The sequence below is a fragment of the Narcine bancroftii genome, chromosome 6 (assembly GCF_036971445.1).
Source record: "Narcine bancroftii isolate sNarBan1 chromosome 6, sNarBan1.hap1, whole genome shotgun sequence".
NCBI classification, from domain to species: domain Eukaryota; kingdom Metazoa; phylum Chordata; class Chondrichthyes; order Torpediniformes; family Narcinidae; genus Narcine; species Narcine bancroftii.
The window spans coordinates 128,466,483-128,494,068 of NC_091474.1; the positions used below are offsets into that span (position 1 = coordinate 128,466,483).

At 44.0% G+C, this 27,586-nt stretch overlaps 2 protein-coding genes and 1 long non-coding RNA gene across 13 annotated transcripts in view; 2 read left to right on the top strand and 1 right to left on the bottom strand.

Annotated features, from left to right (window-relative positions):
- Positions 1-2,762, top strand: part of znf451 (zinc finger protein 451) — a 99,515-nt gene extending 96,753 nt beyond the window's left edge. For 4 of the 10 annotated variants that reach the window (XM_069886070.1, XM_069886067.1, XM_069886068.1 and 1 more), the window contains exon 17: positions 2,108-2,760. In XM_069886070.1, the coding sequence (XP_069742171.1) occupies positions 2,108-2,154 (47 nt within the window). In that variant the 3' untranslated portion in view covers positions 2,155-2,760. Of the gene's footprint in view, positions 1-2,107 lie in introns of all 10 variants that reach the window. The other 6 variants (XM_069886071.1, XM_069886073.1, XM_069886074.1 and 3 more) reach the window with 4 other exon arrangements.
- Positions 738-3,482, bottom strand: LOC138736477 (uncharacterized). The gene is made up of 2 exons (XR_011340303.1): positions 3,158-3,482; positions 738-2,130 (listed from the first exon to the last, which is right to left on the bottom strand). It is a non-coding gene; the product is annotated as an uncharacterized lncRNA (long non-coding RNA).
- A 933-nt stretch (positions 3,483-4,415) lies between these two features.
- On the top strand, positions 4,416-27,012 carry bag2 (BCL2 associated athanogene 2). 2 transcript variants are annotated; one of them, XM_069886085.1, is made up of 5 exons: positions 4,416-4,654; positions 5,053-5,211; positions 6,424-6,533; positions 21,702-22,111; positions 26,896-27,012. In XM_069886085.1, exons 2-5 carry the CDS (start codon positions 5,090-5,092, stop codon positions 26,914-26,916), a joined length of 663 nt encoding a protein of 220 aa, XP_069742186.1. In that variant the 5' UTR covers positions 4,416-4,654; positions 5,053-5,089; the 3' UTR covers positions 26,917-27,012. The 2 variants fall into 2 exon arrangements, with proteins under 2 accessions (XP_069742186.1, XP_069742187.1); XM_069886086.1 differs by lacking the exon at positions 4,416-4,654 and having other exon boundaries at positions 4,772-5,211.
- Positions 27,013-27,586: the final 574 nt, after the last annotated feature.

The window sequence follows — 27,586 nt, forward strand, 5'->3', positions numbered from 1 at the left end:
GACTTGGTTTTAACTTTCTGCTTGCAAGGCCAACTGCCAATGTTGCAGGTTTCTGAATCTTTCCACTGGAGCAAAACAAGAAGCAGTCAGGAGAAACTGACTGGCCTTTCATCGTCACTGGTTACGTTTTGAGACTGCCTTCCCACCAATAGAATACTTTCACCAGTAGGCAGTTCTAGGTGACATGCCCCTGCCTCGAGGCAATGTGGATCAACCATTCAGTGCCAGCCTTGCCAATAATGCCTTGAAAAGAAAAGCATGCAACTTGCTGTCGTGGGATAGTTTAGACAGACATCATAGATGCAGAAAGGAGGATCAAGATATGCATGCAAATGAGAAAGGAATGGAGGATACAGCCCATTCAATTTGTCAGGAAGGATGGAAAGAGGAGCACACGTGGCAATGTGAAGTGCTTAATCTGACTGACTTGTACCTGTTATATATTCCATATAAGAGGCCACCTCCTGATTAATAGCTGGACAGTGCTTTAGGCCTTGGCTGGCATATTGTAATTTGGGGTACTATGGTTTAAGAAGAATCTCAAGACCTATGAAGAGAACAGATAAATGTATTAAACTTCTTTGAGCGAGTTTGACAAATCAATATGAAGGGATATGGATCGTGTGTATGCTGAAGAGATTTAATTTAATTTGCCATAGTGTTCAGCGCAGACATTGTATTATGAGCCCAGAGGACCCCAAAACCCAGCAGCAATAGATATTCATCAAAACAAATGATTACTTGAACAAAAGTTGCTTTTAATTATCTTTAAATGTGAAAACACTTTAATTTATCACTATTAACTAACCTAACTTAACCCCCTTCTAATTCTAAGCGCACATGTATGTAATGTGCGTGTAAGTTCAGAAAAGTTCTTTGGTTCGCAGTCCAATCTCACTTCTCATTCCTCCAAGTTCACTAGTTGCAGGCAATTCTTATACTATGCACAAAATTTAACATTTATAAAGTTCACCAGGCTTTGGTGCTTGAAAGGTAAATGGTTACCAATGAGGAAGGTTATTGTTGGTTTTCAGAGAGAAATTTGTTGTTCGCTGGACACCCACAACTGATTCCTTGTAACCAACCACTCCAGTGTCTTGTTGAAGAAACTTGCCCCATCAGGGTTCTCCAGATGATAACCTCTTTCTTTCAGGTCACCACAGAATTCCTTCTTGTTTCTCTTATTTCAAGTGAAATATTAGGCAGCCAGTCCTCTCCTCTTGCATGAACCACAAGGGCTTTGACCAGGCTGAAATAAGTACTCATAACCTGTCTTCCAAATGGGGTTTTCCACAAGCTTGCCAGCTTGTCCTGCTCCAGTTTCAGCTGCTGCTGCTGCTGACTGTAAAACCGCCAAACTGATCGATCGATCTCTCTCTGAGAAAAAGCCTGTTTGACTCTCTGCTTGCAAAACCACATGATCCTCTGAGTACACCAAGTTCCATTCCAGACAGCCTGTGGCTCTGAGAGTCATCTGTTGCCTGTTTGTAAACAACAATCCATCAGTGAACTCTTGGGCACTCTCCAAAGCTTTTGCAAAGGCTCTTGGTGCCGACCTGTAGCATGAGCAGAGCTCCAGTGTTTTAGATAAGATCTGTTTTGGTGTTTGTGACCTACACTGAAAATACCTGCCCCAATTTATCTCCTTAAATCATCTAAATACAATACAAAAACAACAATTTGTCACAATTGTAAGTCGAAGGGCCTGAACCTATGTTGTTCTGTCGCATTGATCAAACCTCCCATTAAGCACCCCTCCTCAAAATCAAATAAGTTTAAACTGTTTCCATTGGCATTGAGTTTAATAATAAGTAATGAAAAGGTGCAGATTTAAAATACTTGTCAACAGAACCAGAGAAATGGTGAGTTGTTAACAGAGCTGTGAGCTGGAATGCTCTGTCCAAAAGAGTCCATGAGCAGCCTCTATAGTACTTTCCAACAGGGAATTGGAGAAGGGGAAAATATTGAAGGGAATGAGAATAGAACTGCCAGCAACTGACTTTTGGAGAAGCATGACCGGATGAGCAACTTTCTTTTGCATTCCATGGTCTTTTAGTCCTGGAAAAATTATGTGATCGTGCTCAAAATTTCTGTCTGTGATCTTTAGATGTCCAAATTGAAGAAGCCATTCTGGAAAGCATGAAAGAAACATAAGTCAGAGGATTGGGAGACTGAACAAAATTCCTTGGGATCATATGGGCAAAAATTCAGAAGAGTCGACCAAATCTCAACAGAAGGAAAAGTGTACATATTCCTTCCAAGTTGCATCATCTATGCTGGAAAGAAAAACATTTTTTGCTTGTCAAGCAGGGTTTTTTGCTGCTGATGAAGAATAGGAAACCTACAGATGTTAAATGAGTGCAATGTGTCTGCTAAAATGTGCAGTTAAAGTGTGTGATTGCCATGTGTTTGTAACAATCTACTTGCTGATGGGGCCAGAGAAACTAATGGTTGGATGCTATCAGATCAATCCCCTCGCACTTCAATTGGATAAGGTAGCTGACACTGCAACTATCTTCCTGGAATTTTCACTGATGAGGGATTCTTTTTCTCTGTTTGGTTTTCTTGAGAAAGGATTTCAAAGATTCCAAATGATAAATTTTGTTGAAACATCGCAGATGTTTCTCTTTGCCTTTCCAACATGTTAGAGAATTGACTAGCCTTTTTTTTTTCTTTTTTTTTAAGGTATATGTACATAAACTTTATTTTTCATATGCTGCACATGTTTGGAGCTAGCCAATGTGCTGAGATTGTTTGGTTGATGGATTGGAAATAAAATTTGATTTTGTTCTCTATTTTGTGTCTGTTGGTGATTAGTGGCCACAGTATTCAAGTCTTTATATTGGAAATCATACAAGAACATAACTTGATCATCAACCTTGCATGTGCAAGTTTTGGGGTTGGAATCTTTTGAACTTGGTCATTGATTGATATTGACATTGTCCATATTACATGGATAGCACACATCAGTTAAGTTAAAGCAGTAAGATGCATTGAAAGATCAACTAGATAAACATACAGCAAAAAAGAATAATGACATAACAGAAGAAATATGATTGGAAGCGTAGAGGCGATACAAGCAGATATCTTGTGTGCAGGTTACTACTAGTAAGTATCACTATAGTACCAACAACTTTTGCAACCAGAGTTTGCTCACCTCCTTGTCTCCCATTTCTTCCCCCTCCCACCATCTTCATCTGATACCAGTTTGAGACAGGGATTTGTCAGAGGTTACAGATGGTGATGATGTATATTGAGGGAACCCAACTTCCCTTGGATGCCCAGTGAAATGCCAGACTTGATCTGTTGTGTTGAGCACAATTTTAATGCCACATCACTTGATGGTGGGCATCCTCCATATGAAGTTGGGGTTTATCTCAAATACTGTGCAGTAGTCTCTTTTAATAGTATGATGGATAGAGAAATTTGTCACAGGTACCTTGGTGTCGATTGGGTCAAGTAAGTCAATCCCATGTAGGTTCACACTACCTTGCATTGTTTGGCAGTTTTGACCTTCAGGACTCGGCCCGTTCATCACGCCATTGTGCTTCCAAGCTCCTGTTGGTGATCCATCCAGAGTACATTCTGTGCCCTTACTAGTTTCAGTGTTTCTTCCAAATGTTCAACGTGGAGATGCACTGCTCATCAGCTGAAGGAAGGTGGTGATCAAGAGTGTGTGTCCTTGTCCATGTTTGACCTGATGACATGAGACTTTGTGGGATCTGGAGTCAGTGCTGAGAATTTCAAGGGCCAGTCTCTCCTGCCTGTATAGCATTGAGTTGCCACTGGACAAACTGCTATTGTGAAGGAATCCAGTAGATTGTGTGCAAGGTACGAGTATGTGGATTCTGCCATGTGCTTGACTGGTCTGAGGGTTAATTCTAGGTGCATGACTAGACCGAGAATGACCAGTGTTTGAATTTGGTGCCTCAGTCCCTGACCATGAACCTCTATTTCTCTGCTCTATCTTGGTGGTACAACTGAGCTATTTTGGATCTAATCATGGGGTTGGGATTGACTCTGAAAGGGGCCAGACAAGGAAAGGATGGCTCCTTTCCACCCCTGTTTAATGAAACAGGTTTGTTTGAAGACTACCAGATTGCAATAAACAATGTTAACCTCGAATTAAATTGGGATTTGAACTGATAAAATAAGTAAAAAGTAAATAAGATGCTGATTCCAATTTGTGAAATCTAGATGGGTTCAGAGAAGCTCAGCCAATTCCCTTTATTGGGACTTTCCCTTGGGTAAATTCATTGCTTTTCTTCCTGATGATAGTTTTGTAACATCATTCGCCATCTTAGACCGCCCCCCAATGTTCATAGCAAGTAAGCACAGCGACTGCTTTGGATGTGATGAAGTCGCCCCCCCCCCCCCCCCCCACCCCCCGACACACAAAGTAATTATTAGAAATCTGTTTATGGCTTTGGGACTTGAGTCCCTTGTACTCGGAAATACAGCTGAAGTGGGAGTAGCCAGCAAGGCCTTTGCGCCCACTGTGATGCTCAGTCTTTGATGTCAGCACCACTTTCCCCTGTGACCTGCTGCCACAATGGTCCTGGGTCGGAAAGAACGATTCCTCCCCTGTCCTGAATGTTTCGTCATTTACTTGTGGGTGTGACTGCACCACCCTTCATTGTGAAGCTTCGTCCAGGTAAGCCCGAATATCTCTCTTCTCCCCCCCTCCCCACTTTCTGGAGGAGGTGGGGAAGAAATCAAATCATTATGCAATCCCCCCCACCCCCGGATTGGACGCAAATTCAAATTCGCCATGGAATTGGTTGGGGCCAAAGGGCGGAATGTTGGAACGCTCCCCAGGTCCCGTTTGCTGGGCTTGTCCGCGGGATTCAGACCTTGAAGGAAAACTGGGGCAGCCCAGGTGCATGAGAGGTCCCGGGCCACCCCCGCTCGGTCCGTTCTCCGAAGCTGGTGCTGGGAACTCTGCCCGAGCGACATGTCTCCACCCCCCCCCCCCCCCCCCCCCCGGAGATGAAGGCTCGGGCCCTGCGGCGGGGGGTTTGGCCATGTTTGGAAATGCTGGTGTCTCTGCAGGGTGACGGCAGGCGAGGAGACGGCAGGGTGAAGAGCCATGGCCCAAACGAAAATCAGCCAGTTGAAAAGCGGCGACTCGGACAACAAGTTCCTGCGCTCCTTGTCCATGGCAGACAGGTCAGGGCGCTTATTGGAGACGCTGGACGAGCTGGAACAGAGGTATCAGTCACCATATATAGGAAGCAAAACACGAGCGACTTGCATCCTGGCGCATGGCTTGTATTCCGTCCGCTAGGAAGTTTCCGGGGCATTCTGCAACGCTTGTTCCCAGGCGCCTGCACTTGTCTGCAATGGAAGCTCTTTCTTTCGAGCAAAGGCTTTCCGTCGCCTTTGCCCGTGAAGCTGCTGCCCCAGCGCCCTGTGGCACCGCCTCTTGGGGAGAGTCCGCCCCCTGAGCCCGCAGGTCCCGTTTGCTCACTGCGCTCGAACGAAAGGAAAGCATGGACAACTTTACCCTGCAGGAGCCAAGAACAAACCACGCCTTCCCGCTGGAAACCCCCAGCAGGTCAGGCAGCGTCTGTTCGGAGGGAAGTCGTCACGTTTCACTTGGAGCAGTCTGAGAACTCTCTTCCCTCCTTCTCCTTGTTGCACTCTCTATGAACCACATTAGACTGGAAGGAGTGATTAATAGGCTTTAATCACCATAAATCAGCAGCAAGTCTCATGTTGCTGGCCCCTTTCCAAGGCAGGTGCTGAGGGAGGGGCTTGGGCCTGACAGTCTTTGTGGGGGTGGGCCACCCATACAATACATTCATACAGGCAATGCTAACAGCTATACAGTGGTTCCACTACACTCCTTTCCCCTCCAAAGTCGTCAAAGAAAATAGAGGGATTGGTGCGCTTTCTTGACTGTTATATGTGCTTGTCCAAAGTCAGGTTATTAGAAAATTTATTCCTAAGAACTTAAAGCTACTCTTTGAAGTTAAGAGAGCTTCTTCCAAAGATCATGTCCAGTTGCATAGGACAGAATGGCCATTTCCCATGCTCTATAACTCAATGTATGATCATGCTTTGCATTTCCTATTTCTCATATGTTTTGGTGATATAGGGAGCAGTTCAGCCCATCCTTAATTTCCTGGAACATATCCCCAACACTCCCTGAACCTCTGACCCCCCCCCTACCTATTCTGGAGATAATTTACAGGAACCATTTAATTTACTAACTAGCATCCCCTTGAGAAGTGGAAGGAAAGTGAAACACACCAAGGGGAAACAGGGAGAGCATGCAAATCTCATACAGACAGCACCCAACCTGGGTCACAAGTTGCAAAGGGTGTGACACTACCTTTTGGCAGCTTATGAATTGAGCCCTTGATTTCCTCTCTCCCATTTGCGACACACACTCTGTTGCATTAAACATTTTATTTTCAGGGTGGAGGCTTTGAGAGAGGCAGCAGCTTCAATGGAGCAAGAGAAAGAAACTCTACTGGAGCTGATCCACAGTGTACAGAACAGCCAGGACATGAACAGTATCAGTGATGGTGAGTCCTTTTCTTTGTTAATATAAAACTGGAAATGAATAGATTCTGGTGTTTGAGATGCTCTGGGGAAAAAATTGAATTGCATTTTGGGACACTGGAGGCATGATCTAAATGAGTGCCAGAACACACTTGAGGGGCAGAACAGCCTTATCTTGTTCCCACCCAATGAAATGGTGATGCAGCCCTTGTAAATAGGGACCCGGCTAACAAATATGGGAAAAGCAACAGTGCAGAGGGTCAAAAGTAAAGAAAGGACTCCTGGGTTTTTCTGTCGACTGTCATTATTAGATAGGTGTCAAAAAGTGAAGGTAAAATAAAGGAATTATAATTTAAATAGAATGCACAGATGGTGCATAGACAAATTGCATCTCCTTGCACTCCATCAACAAGGGCACCTCAAGGCTGCGGTGCTTAGTCCCCTGCTCTAATCTTGACACAATCATGACTGCATAGCCAGGGTCACTGACTCCATCGCCATCTACACATTCACTGACGACACCACCATTGTGGGGCGAACAACGGGAAATGATGAGTCAGACTAAAGGTTGGAGATCGAGAATGGGGTTGGGTGGTACAGAACAACAATCTTGCTCGTAACGTCTCCAGAACCAAGGAGCCTGTTGTGGATTTTAGGTAAGGGAGGCCAAGAACCACACACCTGCCTGCATTGATGGGACAGTGGTGGAGAGCACCTTCAAGCTGTTGAGAATCCACAGAGCTGAGGACCTCTCTTGGACCAAGTACATCGATGCAACTAATGACAAGGCGCACCAATGCCTCGACTTTCTCAGATGTCAAACGAGATTTGCTATGTCATTGAAAACTTCCACAGGTGCAGTGTGTGAAGTGTACTGACTGATTGCATAGTGACCTAGTTTGGTAATTCAAATGTCCAGGAATGCAGAAGGTGGACAATTATATCTATGTGAGGCACTACCTCAAGAGGGCAGCCAACTTCATAAAGAAACCCCCCTCCTCAATCCCATCATCTAAGTTAGAACCTCTTGTTGCTACATTCAGCTGAAGTCCAGCACTTCTAGGTTCAACAACTTTTTATTTCCAGTGGTTATTCGGCTCTTGAACCCAAATCACAAACTATATCTGCACCACTGTACTATTTTATTCACTCATTATTATGAGAGTTCTCCAATAGAATTAGTGGTAATTTAGCGTCTTTAATTTTTCTTGTCTGTTGTTAAAGATTGTTTTGGCCAAAGGAGGCCAGAATATTTGGCTCTCCTTCAAATCAGGTGAATGAGAATCTTTCACATCCACCCAAGTAAGCACAGAACAACACATTTCCACATCTTATCCATTGGTTGTGCTTCAGCAGTTCTGTGGTGCTGGACTGAAATACCACATCATTGGAGCAGCTGAATCCACAGTGATTAGTCTCAAAAGCTGTGGCACTGACCTTTCCAGAAGGAGTCAGGGTTTTCAGCACCTGCTCCCCTGCCATATTCTCTATTTTTTCCCCTATACAAGGTTGACTTCAATTTTCCTGAACATGTTACCATGAATCCAGAAAAAACAAACTTTATAAAAATGGAAAAGTTAAATTATTCTTTTACCTCTTTCTATTTTTTTTTAGAAATTACTTAAGATATGATTTTTAAGTACTCTTACCTCTTCATAAATGAGTTTGTCTTCTCAATTTTCTTGTTAAAACATAAGAATAATTCATAGAGTCCTGGAACATTATGGTTGTGGTTAAAGGGGCCTGTTCTGCCCCTTTAACTGTATATTGGGGGTTGGGACAGTGTGGGTGGACAGCGGTCCAGAATGAGGAGTCAGTTTCACAATCAGAGGACTGAGATGAGGAGCAATGTCTTCACTTGGTTGGTACTGAATCTGGGGAATTCTCTGCCCAGGAGGAGGGCTGCGAAGGCCAGGTCAGTGAAAGTTTTTGAGGTCAAAAGACACTGAGGGTGTATGGAAACGTGGTTTATTGTCAGCAGATCATCTGTGATTGTATTGAAAGGTGGCGTAAGTTGAGAGGGCCAAGTCTTCTATTTCTGCATTGAATCCGATTCCAGAACTCTGGCGGTGCATACCAACTTTTTGTTCTCTAAATAACTACTTCATCCACCCTCCGGTTCCAATGTGTTCATATCGATGTACAAATTAAGGACAGGCCTCGCCACTCTGTCCCCAAACCTGCTCCACCATTGATTAAGATCATGATTGACTCGACATCTGTAGTTCGACATTCCTGCCTACTCATAGTAACCTTTCAGCCCCAACCCACTTATCAAGAATCTCTCTACTTCTGTCTTACAACTATCCAAGGCCGTTTGCTCTTCTACTGCCAGAGTCCCATTGATGGGATGGTCAGTCAGAATCTTTTCCCTAGGGTAAAAATGCCAAATATCAGAGAGAAAAGAATTGTCTCGTTTCTGTCTCAAATGGACAATGGTTTGGACTTTCTAAGTCTCGATTCTTTCAGAAGAAGAAATATCCCTTCCACATCCACCTGTTTTGTTTCAATTGAATGTTCCCTATTTTTTTCTAAACTCCAGTGGATTCCAGTCTAGTGCAATGCACAAAAGTGCTGGAGAAACCCAGGAGGCCATGCATCAGCTTTAGGAAGTAAATGGTAACCAATGTTTTGGGCCAGATTGCACTACAATAACAGAGTTTGCAGACTTTCTGATTAAACGAATAAAAGTCTCACCCATTTCTCATTAGATAGCCCACACAGTCCAGCAAGACATTGGAAGCAGTTCAGAGAAATTTACCTCAGTGCATAATTTTTGCCTTAATTCTGCATCTTCCAGTCACGGACCTCCTTGCCGATGGAAACAGTTCCTCTGCTATGTATAAGAACCCTTCATAATTTGAAAAATAAACCTCTATGAAAGGACTTCTGAAACATTCACTGCTCTCAGAATGAGTTGAGCCTTCAAACTCATCTGGGCTACTGTTAGACTGCTGCAACAGTGACCTCCACTTTCAAATAAGGACAGGGTCAGCAGGTGCATGGGAACACCACCCCTCCCAAGTTCTCTCACTCACACACACACACACACACACACACACACACACACACACACACACACACACACACACACAGCGTCAAGCAGCTGTGCCTTACTGATTTGGAAATGTATCACCAGTCACTGAGTTTAATGTACGAACTACCTTCCCAGCAACACAACAGTCTTCACCAAAAGATCTGCCGCAGTTCGTGAAGACAGGTCACCATCACCTTCTCAAGAGCAATTAACAGTGCACAGCAAAATGCTGGACTGACCTTGATGTCCCAATTCTTTTTAAAAATAACTCCATTGTACCTTCAACAAGGCCTTGATATTCAGCGTGTGGTGTGGTGCACAGAACTGGATACAGGAATACAGTGGAGAAAACCCAGATACAAGATAGAAGTTAAACTGGTGCTGTGGAGTTATGATTTTGACGTTTCTTTGTGTCCCTGTTCCCATGCTGGGTTATGCTGAGGTCAGTTTTCGATGAGGAGCCCACTGTACAAGGTGCTGCTGTGGAAGCGGTTGAGGACAGTATTACCTTCTCTGTGAGGTTGGTGGGAGGCATTGATGGGATGGACAGTCAGAATCTTTTCCCTAGGGTAAAAATGCCAAATATCAGAGGAGAACTGTTGAAGGAAAGGGGGGGTGGAGTTTAAGGAGATAGGCGTGGGAAATGTTTTGAGCAGTGATGGTAGATGCCAAGGGAGTGGTGGGAAGCAGATACAAAAGTAGTTTTAAAGAGGCTTCTAGATTGACACAGAACATGCTGGATATCGAGCTGGATCGCAGGCCAGGCAGCTGAATTTTAATTTAATTTGGGCATCATGTTTGGTGCAGCCATCATGGGCTGAAGTGTCGATACTGAACTCTGATACCATGTGCTTCTTTTAATTTCCAGAATTTTCTTAATTCATAATTTACACGGGAAGTCCAATCAGGGCCTGTTATTTTCTTCATTTATTTCCGAGGAAAGTAACTCACTTCGTCAAAAGGTGTCCAAATCACTGATGTTTCTTCCTGACTCATTGCATCAGTGAAATGTTTGAGAGGCTCCAGTTAGTCCCCTCAGTGTCGAGTCTCGCAGCACCCTAGACTGAGGTACCAACCTCCAGAGCCTCTGCATTTGCTTCAGTGAATCCCACAGCACCGGCTCCTGCACTCATGAATGTGCCAGTTGGCAACTTTGGCTTGGGGACAATTCTTGGCACCAAGTCAATAGCCCTCCATACCTCTTCGATCCATGTGGCTGTCCAATTTCTTCTTAAATGTTTAAAGTGAGCTGCATTCACTACTTCAGGTGGCAGCTCATTCCACACTCCCATCCCTCATGTTCTCCCTAATCTTTTTCCCTTTCACCCTTAACCCATGTCCTCTGGATTGTATCTCATCTACCCTCAGTGGAAAAAGCCCATCTATATTTACTTTGTCTATCCCCCTCATACTTTTAAATACCTCTATCAAATCTCTCCATATTCTTCTACACTCCTGGGAATAAAGTCCTAACCCAGTGGTTCTGAACCTTTTTCTCTCCACTCACATACCATTTTAAGTATTCCTTATGCCATAGGTGCTCTGTGGGATTGCTTAAGGTGGTATGTGAGTGGAAATAAAAAGTTTGAAAACTGCTGTTTTAATTGTACCTAATTGACTCCCAAGCCATGAAAGACCTCAACAATGAAGACGCTGTTTACATCCGGTACCTCACGGATGGCAGTCTCTTCAATCTGAGGCGCCTGCAAGCTCACACCAAGTCACAAGAGCAACTTGTTCGTGAACTACTCTTTGCAGACGATGCCGCTTTAGTTGCCCATTCAGAGCCAGCTCTTCAGCGCTTGACGTCCTGTTTTGCGGAAACTGCCAAAATGTTTGGCCTGGAAGTCAGCCTGAAGAAAACTGAAGTCCTCCATCAGCCAGCTCCCCACCATGACTACCAGCCCCCCCACATCTCCATCGGGCACACAAAACTCAAAATGGTCAACCAGTTTACCTATCTCGGCTGCACCATTTCATCGGATGCAAGGATCGACAACGAGATAGACAACAGACTCGCCAAGGCAAATAGCGCCTTTGGAAGACTACACAAAAGAGTCTGGAAAAACAACCAACTGAAGAAACACACAAAGATCAGCGTGTACAGAGCCGTTGTCATACCCACGCTCCTGTTCGGCTCTGAATCATGGATCCTCTACCGACATCACCTATGGCTCCTAGAACGCTTCCACCAGCGTTGTCTCCGCTCCATCCTCAACATTCATTGGAGCGACTTCACCCCTAACATCGAAGTATTCGAGATGGCAGAGGCCGACAGCATCGAATCCACTCTGCCGAAGATCCAACTGCGCTGGGTAGGTCACGTCTCCAGAATGGAGGACCATCGCCTTCCCAAGATCGTGCTATATGGCGAGCTCTCCACTGGCCACCGTGACAGAGGTGCACCAAAGAAGAGGTACAAGGACTGCCTAAAGAAATCTCTTGGTGCCTGCCACATTGACCACCGCCAGTGGGCAGATATCGCCTCAAACCGTGCATCTTGGCGTCTCACAGTTTGGCGGGCAGCAACCTCCTTTGAAGAAGACCGCAGAGCCCACCTCACTGACAAAAGACAAAGGAGGAAAAACCCAACACCGAACCCCAACCAACCAATTTTCCCCTGCAACCGTGTCTGCCTGTCCCGCATAGGACTTGTCAGCCACAAACGAGCCTGCAGCTGACGTGGACATTTATTCCTCCATAAATCTTCGTCCGCGAAGCCAAGCCAAAGAGAAGAATTGACTCGTTATGTGCACGGTTTCATAACTCCAAATGAAATGAGCCAATGACAATTTTTCTCAAGCAAAATATTTCAGTAACAATTGGGTCTAGAGCAGAGATTCTCACCTTCCCTTCTTCCTCAGCTCCACCCATATAACCTCAGTATGCGAGCCCTCTGGTATCTCCAGCATGAGCACAGCTGTGATATTTTCCAAGACAAGCAATGCCACTCCTCCCCCTTTCATTTCACCCATTCTATCATGTCTAAAATAATGGAAGCCCGGAACATTGAGCTGCCAGTCCTGCCCCCCGCAACCAAGTTTCACTAATGGCCATAATGCCAATCCCCGGTCTCAGCTCGTCTGCCTTTCCGACAATATCATTGCATTGAAATAGATGTACCTGAGAACATTTCCATTATTTACAACCTTGACTTCTTACTGTGTATGCATTTTTCATATAATCTTTTCCCTCCACTATTCTGTCTGCTCTGGCTCTCATCCCCCTGCAAATCTAAATCCACCAGAGCAGCACTAGCAAACCTTCCTGCAAGGATATTTGTCCCCTTCTAGTTCAGATGGATAATGTCCCATTGGAACTGATAGTAGGGGACAATGATTCAGAAACCAGAAGCCCTTCCTCCTGGACCATGTCTTTAGCCACATGTTAAGCTGCATTTCTAACCTCACTAGCATATGGCCCAGCAGCAATCCTGAACTCACTAGCTTGGAGATCCTGTCATTCAACCTCGTGCCTAACTCCCTGAGCTCTCCTTATAACCATATAACCATATACAGCACAGAACAGGCCAGTTTGACCCTACTAGTCCATGCCAGAACAAATCTCCACCCTCCTAGTCCCACTGGTCCATACCCTTCCAATCCTCTCCCCTCCATGTAATTATCCAGTCTTTCCTTAAACCACCCTTAAACCACCTCCGCCGGAAGCTTATTCCACATCCCAACCACCCTTTGCGTGAAGAAATTTCCCCTCATGTACCCCTTATAATTTTCCCCCTTCAATCTCAAACCATGGCCTCTGGTTTGAATATCCCCCACTCTTAATTGAAAAAGCCTATCCACATTGACTCTCTCTGTCCCTTTTAAAATCTTGAACACCTCCATCAAATCCCCCCTCAATCTTCTATGCTCCAGAGAAAAAAGGCCCAGGCTGCTCAACCTTTCTCTGTAACTCAAACCCTGACATCCTGTCAACATTCTTGTGAACCTTCTCTGCACTCTCTCTATTTTGTTTATATCCTTCCTATAATTTGGTGACCAAAACTCCACACAGTATTCCAAATTTGACCTCACCAATGCTTTGTACAATTTCATCATAATATCCCAACTCTTGAATTCAATACTCCGATTTATGAAGGCCAACATTCCAAATGCCTTCTTCACCACTCTATCTACCTGAGTATCAACTTTGAGGGTACTATTTACCATAACTCCTAAATCCCTTTGTTGCTCTGCACTCCTCAATTGTCTACCATTCAATGTATATGACCTATTTAGATTTGCCTTTCCAAAATGCAACACCACACTTATCCGTATTAAATTCCATCAGCCATTACTCAGCCCTCTCCTCTAGCTTTCCTATATCTCTTTTTAAGCTACGGTAATCTTCCTCACTGTCCACAATACCACCAATCTTTGTATCATCTGCAAACTTACTTATCCAATTCACCACCCCTTCTTCCAGATCGTTAATATATATAGCAAACAATAGTGGACCCAGGACCGATCCCTGAGGAACTCCACTAGTCACCGGCCTCCAATTTGACAAACAATTTTCTACCACTACTCTCTGACTCCTCCCATCAACCATTGCTGAATCCATTTCACTACTTCCTTATTTATACCTAACGCCTCCACCTTTTTTCCTAACCTCCTGTGGGGAACTTTTTCAAAGCTTTACTAAAGTCTAAATAGACAACATCCACAGCCTTCCTTTCATCAATCTTTTTCGTAACCCCCTCGAAAAACTCTAAGGTTTGTTAAGCATGATCTACCCCTGACAAAACCATGCTGACTACTACCTTTCAATCCCTGTTCTTCCAAATATTTGTAAATGCCATCCCTCAGAAAACTTTCCATCAACTTACCCATCACAGACGTCAGACTTACTGGTCTATAATTTCCAGGCTTACATTTGGACCCTTAAACAGCGGAACAACATGAGCCACCCTCCAATCCTCTGGCACTACCCCCGTGACCAGTGACATCCTAAATATCTCTGTACACTAGTCTCCCTGAGTGTCCTTGGGAATACTTTTCCGGACCCGGAGATTTGTCCACCTTTATCTTTTTTAACACTGCCATCACTACCTCCTCGGTTATCCTTATATGATTCATGACCTCCCCACTATTTTTCTGTACTTCAACTGGTACAATATTTTTTTCCTGAGTGAATACCGAGGAAAATAAATCATTTAAAATTTCCCCCATCTTGTCTGACTTTTCACATAGCCTACCCTCCCTATCTACAAGGGATCCAATTCTATCCCTCACTAATCTTTTACTTTTAATGTACCTATAGAAACCCTTTGCATTTATTCTTACTCTGCCTGCCAAAGCCTCTTCGTGCCTCTTTTTGGCCTTTCTAATTTCTTTCTTAAGATTTTTTTCTACACTCCTTGTAGTCTTCTTTCAGTTTCTCATCACCCTGCTGTTTATACCTCTTGTACACCTCCCTCTTTCTCCTAATCAAATTTCTGATATTCCTCGAAAACCAAGGCTCCCTATGACATCCAGCCTTTCCTTTGATCCTCACTGGGACATATCTACTCTGTACTCTCAAAATTTCTTCTTTGAATATTCTCCATTTTTCATTTACATCCTTTCCTGAAAAAATCATGTCCCACTCAATACTCCCCAAATCCATTCTTATTCCTTTGAAATTTGCTTTTCTCCAATCCAGAACCTCAACTTTAGGCCCTTCTTTGCTCTTCCCTAAAACTAATAGAGTTGTGATCACGAGACCCAATTTGTTCTCCAACATTAACCTCAGACACCTGAGCTATCTTTTTCCCTAACAGGAGATCCAGTATTACATTGTCCCGAGTCGGTTCCTCTACGTATTGATTAAGAAAGCTATCGTACACATTTGACAAACTCTAGCCCATCCAGCCCTCTTACTGTATGGGTATCCCAATCAATGAGAGGGAAGTTAAAATCTCCCATGATCACTACCTTATGTTTATTACACATATATGCTATCTCCTTACAAATTTGTTCTTCCAATTTTCTTGGCCCATTTGGTGGTCTATAATACACTCCTATTAGTGCCCTCATGCCTCCTCCACCCCTCAATTCCACCCAAACAGCCTCACTGGACGATCCCTCCAAACCATCCTGCCACCTCACGGCAATAATGTCCTTCTTAACAAGCAGAGCAACTCCTCCTCCTTTTTTACCCCCTGTTCTATCACATCTAAAGCACTTGTATTCTGGAATATTTAGTTGCCAGTCCTGTCCCTCCTGTAACCAGGTCTCACTAATTGCTACAACATCATGAATCCAATCCATGCTCTAAGCTCATCTACCTTGTTCACTATGCTTCTTGCATTAAAGTACATGCATTTCAGAGAATGACCCTCACATATATTCCCTTTTCTACCTTTTACCTGAACCTTGTAGGACCTCTTCACCCTTCCTACCCATGTCATTGATCCTAACATGGACTGCGACATCTGACTGCACGCCCTCCCACCTGAGAATGCTTTGAACTTGATCTGAGATATCTCGGACCCTAACTATGGAATCCCTTATCACTGTAGTCTCTCATGCATCACCAATGTCCTCTTTGAACAATACATCTATCGATTACATAGGAACCAGTTCACAGTGTCCAGTGGTGCAGAACCCTAGATTGTCATCCTTCCCCATGGAGCCTATTCATAGGGAGCATCAAACTTCAGTGAGTCTGTTTGCGGGAACTCCAGCAGCCTGGACTGTGCCAGGTGGCAGCATTGCTTGCTGGGGATCTTGTTGTACTGGAAGATAACCAAGTTTCAGGCAAATCTTTCACAAAATGGATGCACTTCCAGCAGCTCTCAGTGTGTGCCTCGGTGTTTGTCCTGAGAGCCGCTGGAAGATCATCAACTCGGTGAAAAGCAGTTTTTTTTTCCCCGACTGCTTGTGATTTCTAAAATTTCTAAAATTAATCCTCTCAAAAGTCAAAAACAGTTCTCTTTTCATTCCGCCCCTCCCTCTCCCCTTTGTGAGGGCTTAAAACAATGACATGCACAACCCACAGCAGGTTAAATAATCAAATGCCACGTCTTCAGCGTGGCTCAGACCATCGTCCTATGTACAGTGCTGGTGCTGTCTCCGTGATCCTGGGTCACAATCCTCCCATTACTGAACTCCAGGTTTCACAGGCATGTCTGTCGGGTTGTGTCAGGACAGAAACATCCACTGTGTGTTCGATTAGTGAGCCATGGCAGCGAAGCTTAAAGCCTTATCCATCTACTTAGAGGAGTTCTCTCATGGCAGGGTTCTTCAACGCTTTCCCAGAGATGTTGATCCAAATCCATCTCCATCCTGCACTCATGGTCAGAGAGTCTTCTGTTTCTCCAAAAATATACATAAAGTAGATAAAAAAGAAATCAGTGCAAAATATTTTTACATTATTAGTGACACATCACCATTTAGTTCTTGCAGTTTGTTTGAGATGGTGGCCTCCTTCAGTTGCTTGATAAGCTTCCCCATCAGTCTCAGCCAGTGTTCCCTCTGAACTGTGCGCACGCGTGTGGACTGTGTGCACGTGCACAAATGTGCACTCGGTGTGGTCCTTGTGTGCGCACACAGGTTGGGGGGAATTCACAGTCCATCAGTTCTCAGTAGCAGAAGGACTCTCGACTGCGCCTCTTCCTCATCACCTCTCAATCTGAACTACCACCATCCAGTCCTTGTACGTGCACCCTTGGGCTTTAGTATTGTACCCACTTTAAACCTGTTCCTTGCTCCCAATAGGAGCTACTGAAAAAATCCTAATAAAGCCTAAGATTAGTGGTGATACAGGTAGATAAGGTGGTGAAGAAGGGGTATGGTTGTTGACATTGGCTGAAGCAAAAAGTGCAAGAGTTGAGATGCCATGTTACAGTCATGCAAAGTGTAGGTTAGACTGCACTGGGTGTATTATGGGTTGTTTTGGTCTCCGTACTATAGGAAGGATGTAATTAAGATGGAAAGGGTGCAGAAAAGATTCAAAAGGATGTTGCTGGAACTGGGGCTTGAGTACAAAAGGAGAGACAGGAATTGTTTTCCTTGGAATGAAGGAGGCTGATCTTCTTATAAGTGTATAAAATCATGAGTGTCAAGGTGGGGTAGATCGAATCAGCCTTTCCTTCAGGGTGCAGAAGTCTAAAATTAGAGGTCATAAGTTTAAGAAAGATTTAATGAGGATTTCAGGGTCAAGGGTGGTGGGTACATGGAGTGAGCTGAGATGGACATGGCTACAATTGTAATTTTTAAGACATTTGGACAAGTACATATTGGATGTGGGCTAAATATGAGCGAATGGGGCTGGCTCAGACAGGAAGCTTTGCATGGATGCCTGTGTAACTCCATGACCCCTCTTTCCCAATGTTGCATTCTTTCCTGTGCATCAGTTATAATTAGCACTCTCTTCCAGGACCTCCCCATCTCAGGGAATAAATTAAACTAATTTCCTCAATGTAATCATTGCCGCCTTTCTTGAAGTCGGTTGTTTCCAGCAAAAGGTAACTCCTATAATTTCCTGCTTGTAGAATAAGTGATGCATGTGTTCGAAGCTGACAATTCAATCTGAAGTCGGACACCAGGGGGAGGATTTCTCTTCCAGGATTGTGTGTCGTGTTATTTGAAGGAAGAGCTTGCTGCTCATTTTAAAGCAATTTCACAGGAAAAAAATCATTCTGCTTACGATTGTAAATTATACATGGGATGCGCTATTCCTGTGGAATAGACGGAAGTATTCATGGTCTGGGGGCAAGTGGATGACAGAGTGGGGTGAAGTACTGTGTGGAGGAGCCTTGTGTCAGGATAAACATAGTGGGTGAATTGCACTGAACCTCCAGATTACACCACATCCAATACATGTGCTTCCTTATTTCCAACCACTCTCTTGGTGAGTTATTTAAGAATAGGTGTGGGCCACTGTGTCCCTGAGGATGTTGAATTAGACCAAGGCTGATCCATATCTAACCCCTTTATTGCAGCTTTCCTCCATATCCTTCACAGTAATAAAAATCTACTAATCGTGGTTTGGAAATTTTCATTTGGTCTTCTCCATGGCTAGCTGAGACGTAGAGGCACCTTCCACACTTCCATTGAACAGGTTGATTTCAAGGTTGCACCGATTTGTTCTGGGCTCTGCCTTCCAAAAACAAAGTTTCTCTCTTCATTCCCTAATCTCACGACACCTCTGTTGGATGCCACCCTCATTACCCGTTTTGCCCGTACACTTTTAATTGGAGAGCATTCATTCAACAATCGAGACGCAGGCAAGAAGACAGATGCTTGGAAGGAAGTATTCAGAAAGAGCGGAATCTCCGTCAGATGAAGTAATGAGTCATTGAGAAATTTAATGAGCTGCTTCATTCTCAGGTGTAAGATGAAATTCAGCTTTGGGACTATGTATGTTTTATGGATCTCCAAATATCGAGATCTCTCTTTCTTTGAGTCCATTCCTATTGTAGAGAGTAATTGTAAATGATTAATCCATGACCCTTCTGATTGGCATGCTATAAATTGAACTGGAGCCCCATAGACACTACATAAATCCCATTTAATTCTTGCCACATTCCTACCAACTCCAAGACTCTGCCACTCTGTGAACAGGAGCAAGTTTATAGCAGCCTGCCCAACTACAAGTATTTGGGATCTGGGGAAACCCATACGGTCCCAATGAGAACGTGCAAACTCCACACAGACATCTTTTCTCCGACAATGGCTCCAAAGTTTCTGAGGACAGTAGCCCAGACTCAGTTCTCTGATATTAGTGGGACAACAGGAGTAAGGTAAGCAGACAGTGGGGACTCTCAAAGAGCTGAACACAAAATTATCTCTGGGGCCTAAAGCAGGAGGGAACTAAACTGTGGGATTGAAAAAAACTTGAGCCAGTGGATTTATTGTGGGGTTCACTGGCTAAATGGGAAAAATACACTGATGAATTATTTACAAGAACAGATACACTCCCGCTAATGATTCTCAAATGTTTACAATTAAAGTTTTTGTAGTTGTAGAAAAATCTCCATGACTCCCTCATCCACTCCTCTCTTCCCACCAATCGCCCCCTTGGCACCTATCCACTTGAGCCAAGTTCTCCCTCACCATCATTTGGGATCTGGAAATAGTCCTTCCAAGTTGAAGCAACACTTTGCATATGAATCTGGGCGAGACATCTATTGCATCTGATGCTCCCTTAGCACATTCCCCTGCTGACATGCATTTGTCAGACTGAGACCATGGGCTGACAATGTCTGTCCATGGTCTCATGCACTGTCAGACTGAGACCACCCACAAGTTGGAGAAACATCTTCTGCCTGAGCACACCCCAATCAGATGGCATTAAATCACTTCCCTGGTTTCCATTAGGAACAACCCCCACCCCACCATCTTTCTCTTTCCCTATCCCTATGTCTCCTTTCCTCTGGCTCTCTCTCAGTCTCTCAGCTTTCTTTCCTCCAGCTCTGCATTCACAGAGCCATCCCCTCCTCGATCAGTTCTCACCTTTCCTCTGCTGTCCTCCAATCCATGTCCAATTATCGCCTTTTGCCAGCTATTTGCTCATATCTTGACAAAGGGTTTAGGCCTGAATCATTGGTTGTACAGTATATCTTACGAGGACTCGATAGATACGGTGGGATGGTTCCCAGAGCAGACTGTTGAAGTCACCTGGAGGAATGCCTCATTGCCAGGGCTCACAAACAAGCAGCAGGATTTGGCCAGGCTGGCAGGAGAGGGGGCCTCCCAGTTAGATCTTTCCTGTACGACTGGAACATCACCCATAATGCACACTGTGCCTGAGATGACTGTAAAGAATGAAGATTTGCAAGTGTTCTTGTCATCCCCGATCACAGCGTGACAGAGAACTGGACTGGTCACGGGAATGCACTCAGAGACATCTCAAAGTGCTGGAAGACCATCAACTCGGTGAAAGATGCACTTTGGTCTGCTGAAACCTGTTGGTCTTTGAGCACAGGGAGATGTCAGTGAGGGAATGCTGCCGACTGGCACATTCCAGGCTGCAGGTCTACGTGTTGAGGGACGTACTGAAGCTTGGTACTGCCAATGCAAGGGTGCTTTGGGGGAAACACCACGGTTTGGAGTCCTTCTGTTATCAGGTACTGAGAGCGAGGGGAAACCCCTCAAATTACAGGGGGGTGGGGTGCGAAGTGATGGTATTGATGTAAAGAGAAATGTATGTAGCAATGTACAGTGATAGAAATGTATGGATACAAAACCAAGGGTGGGAAGAGAGTTTGAACGGTTTTCCTTCTGTAAACAAAATTGTTAAAAAATATATCTTCATCTGCTGTGGATGCTGCACGACCAGCTGAGGACCCCCTCCATTTTTGTGTTTTTAACTACAATCACAGCATTTGCAGAGTTTTGCGTTTCACTCTGTCGTTGGAGAAACACCTTTGTAAGTGTAATGCATATTCTGCACCTATATTTTTGTGAAATGAACGATGCTGCTTCATAAGAGCAGAGACAAACATTAATTCCAATGAGATGATAAAAACAGTGATGGTAAGAGTTTATTGTCATTTGTAATAGTGCAATGTACATGCAATAAAATTCTTGGGTCATGAGATTACAAGATAAATATAAAAGGAGAAATAAATTCACAGTTGCCACAGAGGAAAAGCGTGTTGCTTCAAATAACAGACACATCTTGTGGTCTTGGAGTAGTGTTATAGTTCAGGTAAGACAGGGAGATTCAAGAGTCTGATAACTTTTGAACAAGGTGAAGGTGCTGGACTTCAGGCTTCTGTTCTTCCTGTCTGAAGGTCGCAGCGAAAGAAGTTGTGACCAGAATGATGTGGGCCCATTATGATGTTGGCTGCCTTCTTGCTAAGAGGTCAGTGCCTTTGGCAGACTTGGCTAGGTTTGCCATGTTCTACAACCTTCTGCGTTTTGGCACCCGAGTTATAAAGCAGGCCCTGATGCCACCAGTCAGTATACTTCCCACAGTACACCTGGAGAAGTTCAGTCGAGTATTCTACAACGTGCCCTGTCTCAAACTCCTGTGCAAATAGAGGTGTTGGTGTGTCTTCATGGTTGATGCATCTTCGCTGTTTCCGTTAGGAAGATGACAGAAACATTGTCAAACAAGTTGGTTTAAGAATGGGGAGCCAATTGCAGAGGCCCAACTCAGATGTATTGTGATTTGAATGTGCTTCCTTGGACCCAGTAATCAGTCTTCACAAATCTCTACACAGGGGAGAGAGAGGAACTCAACTTGACTGCCAACAGGCTCATTGGACGAACCCTGACTGTGGCAGTTTCTGTGGAGACCATCCGCAGCGTTCAGCAGGAGGAGTTTCTCAGCAAAGCCATGGCGCTGATCGAAGAAGTGGTCGGTAAGCTCCTGGAGAACTTGGGTAGCGCCAAGAACAGCTTGATTGCTCTCTACAATGCTTGCTCCTCAGAGGCTCTCGAGGGGCCAGTCGATCAGAAATTCCAGTCCATTATTGTAGGCTGTGCCTTGGAAGATCAAAAGAAAATCAAGAACAGATTGGAGAAACTAATCAGAAATGTGTGCAGCACTGACAGATCAATCACCCTCCTGGATCAGAAGAAAGCAAAGTTTGGCAAAACCAGCCACGTCCAACAATATGTATTTAACAAAGTGAGTATTGACGTGGTGGGGGAGATGCAGAACTTTGCAGATGACACTTATTCTAACAAAAACCTCAGTGAATTCCATGTCAGAACTCATAAGTGACATTACAGTAATGTCTCCTGATAAATGAAGGATAACTTTCCCGTGAAATGCCGTGAATGGAGGATAGTCATGTCATAAAACATTGGTATGTAATCAATCCCAGCAGCTATTTCCTCTGAATAATGAAATATACAGATGTGCTGGAGAAACTCAGCGGGTCACACGGCATCCTTAAGAAGTAAATGCTTTTACTTCCTATGGACGCTGTGTGACCCGAGTTTCTCCAGCACTTTTGTGGATTGCACTCAACCCCAGCACCTGCCTTCAAATTGAAGTGTCACTATGTTCATGAACGTATTAGAACAAGTTCTGTATGTCAGTTTTAGCCTCACACTCGGGAAGAATATACCATCTTTGTGGAGGCACTGAATTGACTTCTGCACTGAGAGATAGCACCCCAGCATCAACATGATTCCCCTGTGTTACACTTTCTCTCTTCAAAAATACTGAGACCAACTCCAGAATCGACAGAGTTTGGACAGGCATCGAACCCCAGGATGCAAGCCCTCTGTGCAAAGCTTTGCTCAGTTTTAACCCCTTTACTTTTTTAACTGATGTAAATTGTTTCGTACTTCCAGGAGAACCTTGGTTTCCTGCACTTTTTTGTAGGCTACATGTGTCCAATACATAAAATATTAGTTTGACATCTTTTCAATATTTTTATTAACATTGAAATTTCAAGTCCAAAAATACAGAGTACATATAGATATACATGAAAATGCCTGCCACATTGACCACTGCCAGTGGGCTGATATCGCCTCAAACCGTGCATCTTGGCACCTCACAGTTCGGTGGGCAGCAACCTCCTTTGAAGAAGACCGCAGAGCCCACCTCACTGTCAAAAGACAAAGGAGGAAAAACCCAACACCCAACCCCAACCAACCAATTTTCCCTTGCAACCGCTGCAACCATGTCTGCCTGTCCCGCATCGGACTAGTCAGCCACAAACGAGCCTACAGCTGACGTGGACTTTACCCCTCCATAAATCTTCGTCTGTGAAGCCAAGCCAAAGAAAATGCAAAAGGATACATTACATTTAAATCATATCATTTCATCCAAGGTATTCCACATTTTAATCAAACTGGTTATATTGTGTTGATGTATAATTTTATTATTAAAAAAGGGAAAATCTAAATTTGGTTTGACATCTCAATTATGTTATTTTTAACTTCAATATTCCCGTCTCAGCTCTCTGAAGAAACATAGAAAATAGCAGCAATAGGAGACTATTCAGCTCTTCAAGCTTGCACCATCATTCAATAGGCATATAGCTGATCATGTGATCTCTGTATCCCTTGATCCCTTTACCCAATGGAGCTAATATTTTGTATGTGTTGGGAACTCGCGTATTCCCTTGCTTTATAATTCTTTCCAGAAACTGTTACATTCTTGTAAGTTTACACACTTCCCTGCACTTTTTAAATTTTGCTTTCCCTTTGCTGGCTTTTGCTCACTATCCTTGGGGAGAAGATTGGCTGACTGGCAGAAGGCGAAGCGTGGGAATCACAAGGGATTTTTCTGGTCTGATGGCAGTGACCAGTGGTGTTCTGCAGGGGTCCATGTAGGGTCTGATGCCAGTGACCAGTGGTGTTCTGCGGGGGTCCGTGTAGGGTCTGATGCCAGTGACCAGTGCTGTTCTGCAGGGGTCCGTGTACGGTCTGATGCCAGTGACCAGTGTTGTTCTTCAGGGGTCCGTGCTATGTTTCACGTTAAAAAGAATGGCTCCTTACAATGGTGTCTCTTTGCGAGTAGCTCTGACGGGAATCATCAGATATTTCCATTTAGAACTGCTGCAACTTAAACCCATAGCCACAGAAACTGACATACTTGTCAGTAACATTTATTAAGTACATTGGAAAACTTAGCAATTGTTGGGGAAGGCAAACTCAGACAGACCATGGGTGATTCTGGCATCTGGTGCATGGGCTCTTTAAGGAAGACCCAACAACATGGACACAGAAAGGGGGGGTTACAGGTTAAACCAAGACACAGGGTCCCAAGGATTCTGCTCCTTGTCATCTGCCTGGCCAATGTACAATCTTTAGAAAATAAACTGGTTGGTCAGGGCCAGACTACAGCAGCAGAGGGACGTAACGGATTGCTGTGTGATGTGCTTTACTGAGACTGGGCTGGTTGACAGCATTCCAGACACCACACTACAGCCTGAAGGCTTCATGTTCCACTACATGGACTGGACACCGGCATCAAGTAAAGGCAGAGGCGGTGGCATTTGCTTCATCATCAGTTCATCATGGTGCACAAACATGATGGTTCTGTCCCAGTCCTGCTCCCCTGACCTGGAAGATCTGGCAATCACGTGTTGTCCATTCTATTTACCGAGGGAGTTCTCCGCCATCATCGTGGTCACTGTGTACATTCCACCCCAGGCTCACAGCAGGTTGGCCCTGGAGGGGTTGAGCACTGTAATCATCAGCTACAAAACAACACACCCTGATGCCTTCCTGTTTATTGTAGGGGACTTCAACCAGGCCAGCCTGGAGAAGTCTCTGACAAGCTATCACCAACATATTACCTGTGCAACCAGAGGAGCCAACGTACTGGTCCACTGCTACACCACCATCAAGTACCTTCTGAGCCATCCCACAGCTACGCCAGCAAGTCAGATCACCTGCCTGTACTTCACCACCTTGGTCGAAACACGAACCACCTTGGTCCAAAGGTGAGGTGGAGGACTGCTTTTGACATTAACTCATGACTGAATGCTTTGAAGGCCAGTTGTCTCAAGGCATCACTACAGGTGTTCCTGAGGCCAGTGTCCTGGGCCCAATCGTCAATGACCTTCCTTCCATTGCACTGTGAATTGCACAATGTTCAAAATCATTGCTGGCAAATGGGGCAGCCCATGCCTACAACCAGCAGGACCTAGACAATATTCAGACATGGGTTGACAATAGTTGACACTAATGCCAAAGAAGTGCCTGGCAATGACTCTCCAACAACTTAACCTTTCATTCACTGGCATTACTGAGTTTCCCATGGTCGACATCATGGAGTCACCACAGGCCACATAATTACAATGGCAGCAATAGCACATTGGAGAGTGGGTATGGTATAGTGAGTGAGTCATCTCTTGATATTCCAAAGGTCATTTGAGTATCTGTAAGACACATGTTAGTAATGTACTGGAACACTCCTCATTGCAAGTTGAAGTAAAGTTCCAACAGTTCTCAAGAAACTTAGTACTATCCAGCATAAAGTAGCATGCTGACTGGCACTCCATCCATCACTTTAACCCAGGGGTAGCCAACCTTTAAATTTTTCATTTTTAATTTAGACCTACAGCACAGTAACAGGCCATTTCGACCTATGTGTCAGTGGCGCCCAATTAACCTACACTCCTGGTACGTACACGTGGCCTGAAATGGCCTTTTACTGTGCTGTAGGTCTAAATTAAAGATTAAAAATCAAAAGGTTGGCTACCCCTGCTCTAACCATTCCCATCACCAACAGCACAAAGTATGTACCGTCTGTAAAATACATTGCAGTTACTCACCCAAGTAACTCCAGCAGTAATTCCTAAATCCATCATTTCTGCCACCAAGAAGGTTAAGAGCACCAGTTGCATGGCAACACCTCCACTGGCAGCTTCCCAAGCAAGGAGGAAACAGATTGCTGGTTCTTTGCTGTTGCCAGATCTCGACACTGGAACTCTCTCTCCAACGATGGTGAGACCACCTTCAGCAGGAGGATTGTTGGCGATCAAGATGATTCCTCACAACCTCCCAATGCAGTGAAGGATGAGCAGTAAAAGTTGGCCTTGCCAGTGACCCACAGGTCCCAAAATAAAACAGGGAAACACCTCCCACTGTGATCAAACCAAGGAAAAGGGAGTGGTGAGAGGATAGATGGAGGTGTCACTTTTTCTTCGAACTTGCTGGTTTGATCCATTTGCTCTGGCGCAGAAGTTGCATCAGTGTACAAGGGTGATGCTCGTCTCGAAATGTGTGGCAGAATTGCCATTGATTTCCTCAGAACAACTTGGGAAGGATTGTGTTTCACTTCAGGGGGAAATAAAATCAATTTTTGATTTCGTGATGATAAAAAAAAACCCTCTGAGCTTGATAGAGAATTTTATATAATTAAAAGCAGCTTAACAAAATTTATGGAAAATTACTTATTAGTTTCATTTCAGTTCTGTTCATTGGTAAATTAATCTGTTATTACTTGGATAACTTTAAAACCTCTTCACTCACATGCTTGACCTCAAATACTTGCTGGAGGTTCACATATGGTAATTAATTTAATGGGAAATCATACCATTGTTAAATGGGACGGTTTTTTGGCAGCCTGGGATTCATGGGCGAGTTAGCTTGTGGGGATTCATTTTATGAAGGATTGTGGAAATCGGATTTGGATTGATTATAAATTATTCTTTCTTTGCACAAATTTAGTCAAGATTGGCCACATTGTGCTGATATAAGGCAACTCTAACCTAGTATATTTGTCTTAAAAAAAAGGAACGTCAGAATAAATTCAAATTTCTGACTGAAATGGCCAGTGAATGTCACACTGTTTCTGTGCCACAATTAATTGACAGCTTCATCTCCTATCTTAATTAGCACCACTTGCGTGACTAAGAGCAAAAAGGTGGTGTGGAAACTCTTTTAAGGATTAGATAAATGTAAATTGAATAACATTCTTTAATTCTGCTGTGAATTTATTCTCAGAAATCCGAAGATGGAAAATGAAAAATAAGCTGCTGGTATTATTTTGTGGAGAAGAGAAATGGTGGAGAAGTTGTGATACCAGTGGTTCTTCCTCAGGTAACAACATTAAAAGGAGAAAACAGGCGATTTAAGGTTGTTCCACAATAATCTACATCACAGGTTGGCTTCATTATTTATCTGAACACATCACAGCACAGACGTCATATGAGACTTGCACAAAAGTATTTGGCATCCCAATGAGGGCCCTGCCAACTTTATTGGTAAAACTTATTCCTAACCTACCTTGTACCAGAAGGATGGAAAAGTGGCAAACACTAACCTGTTGGCAAAAAAAGTACATGGGCAAGTTTTGACTTATGTCAATGCACAGTCTAATCTTTAGTTGAGAAATAGCCCATTTAGTGGTTATCCCAGAGTTTGTTTCTCAAGGCTTGTCCTGCCCTATAATCACATCACGTTGTTCAGCTTTCCCTTAAGTACATTAGCTCAGCACTGAGTTGCTTCTTACATGAGTATGCCCCACAACTTACCATTGAGGAAATTTTTCAAAACTCTAATATATTGTGACTTTTTTGCATTTATAGTCCCCAGTTTTAACTTTTCATGTTTGAACATTTCTCACTTGCTGCTGTATTTTTCACCCAATCTTAAAGATCTCTTTTTGGTTACTCCTCAACAGAATGACAAATAT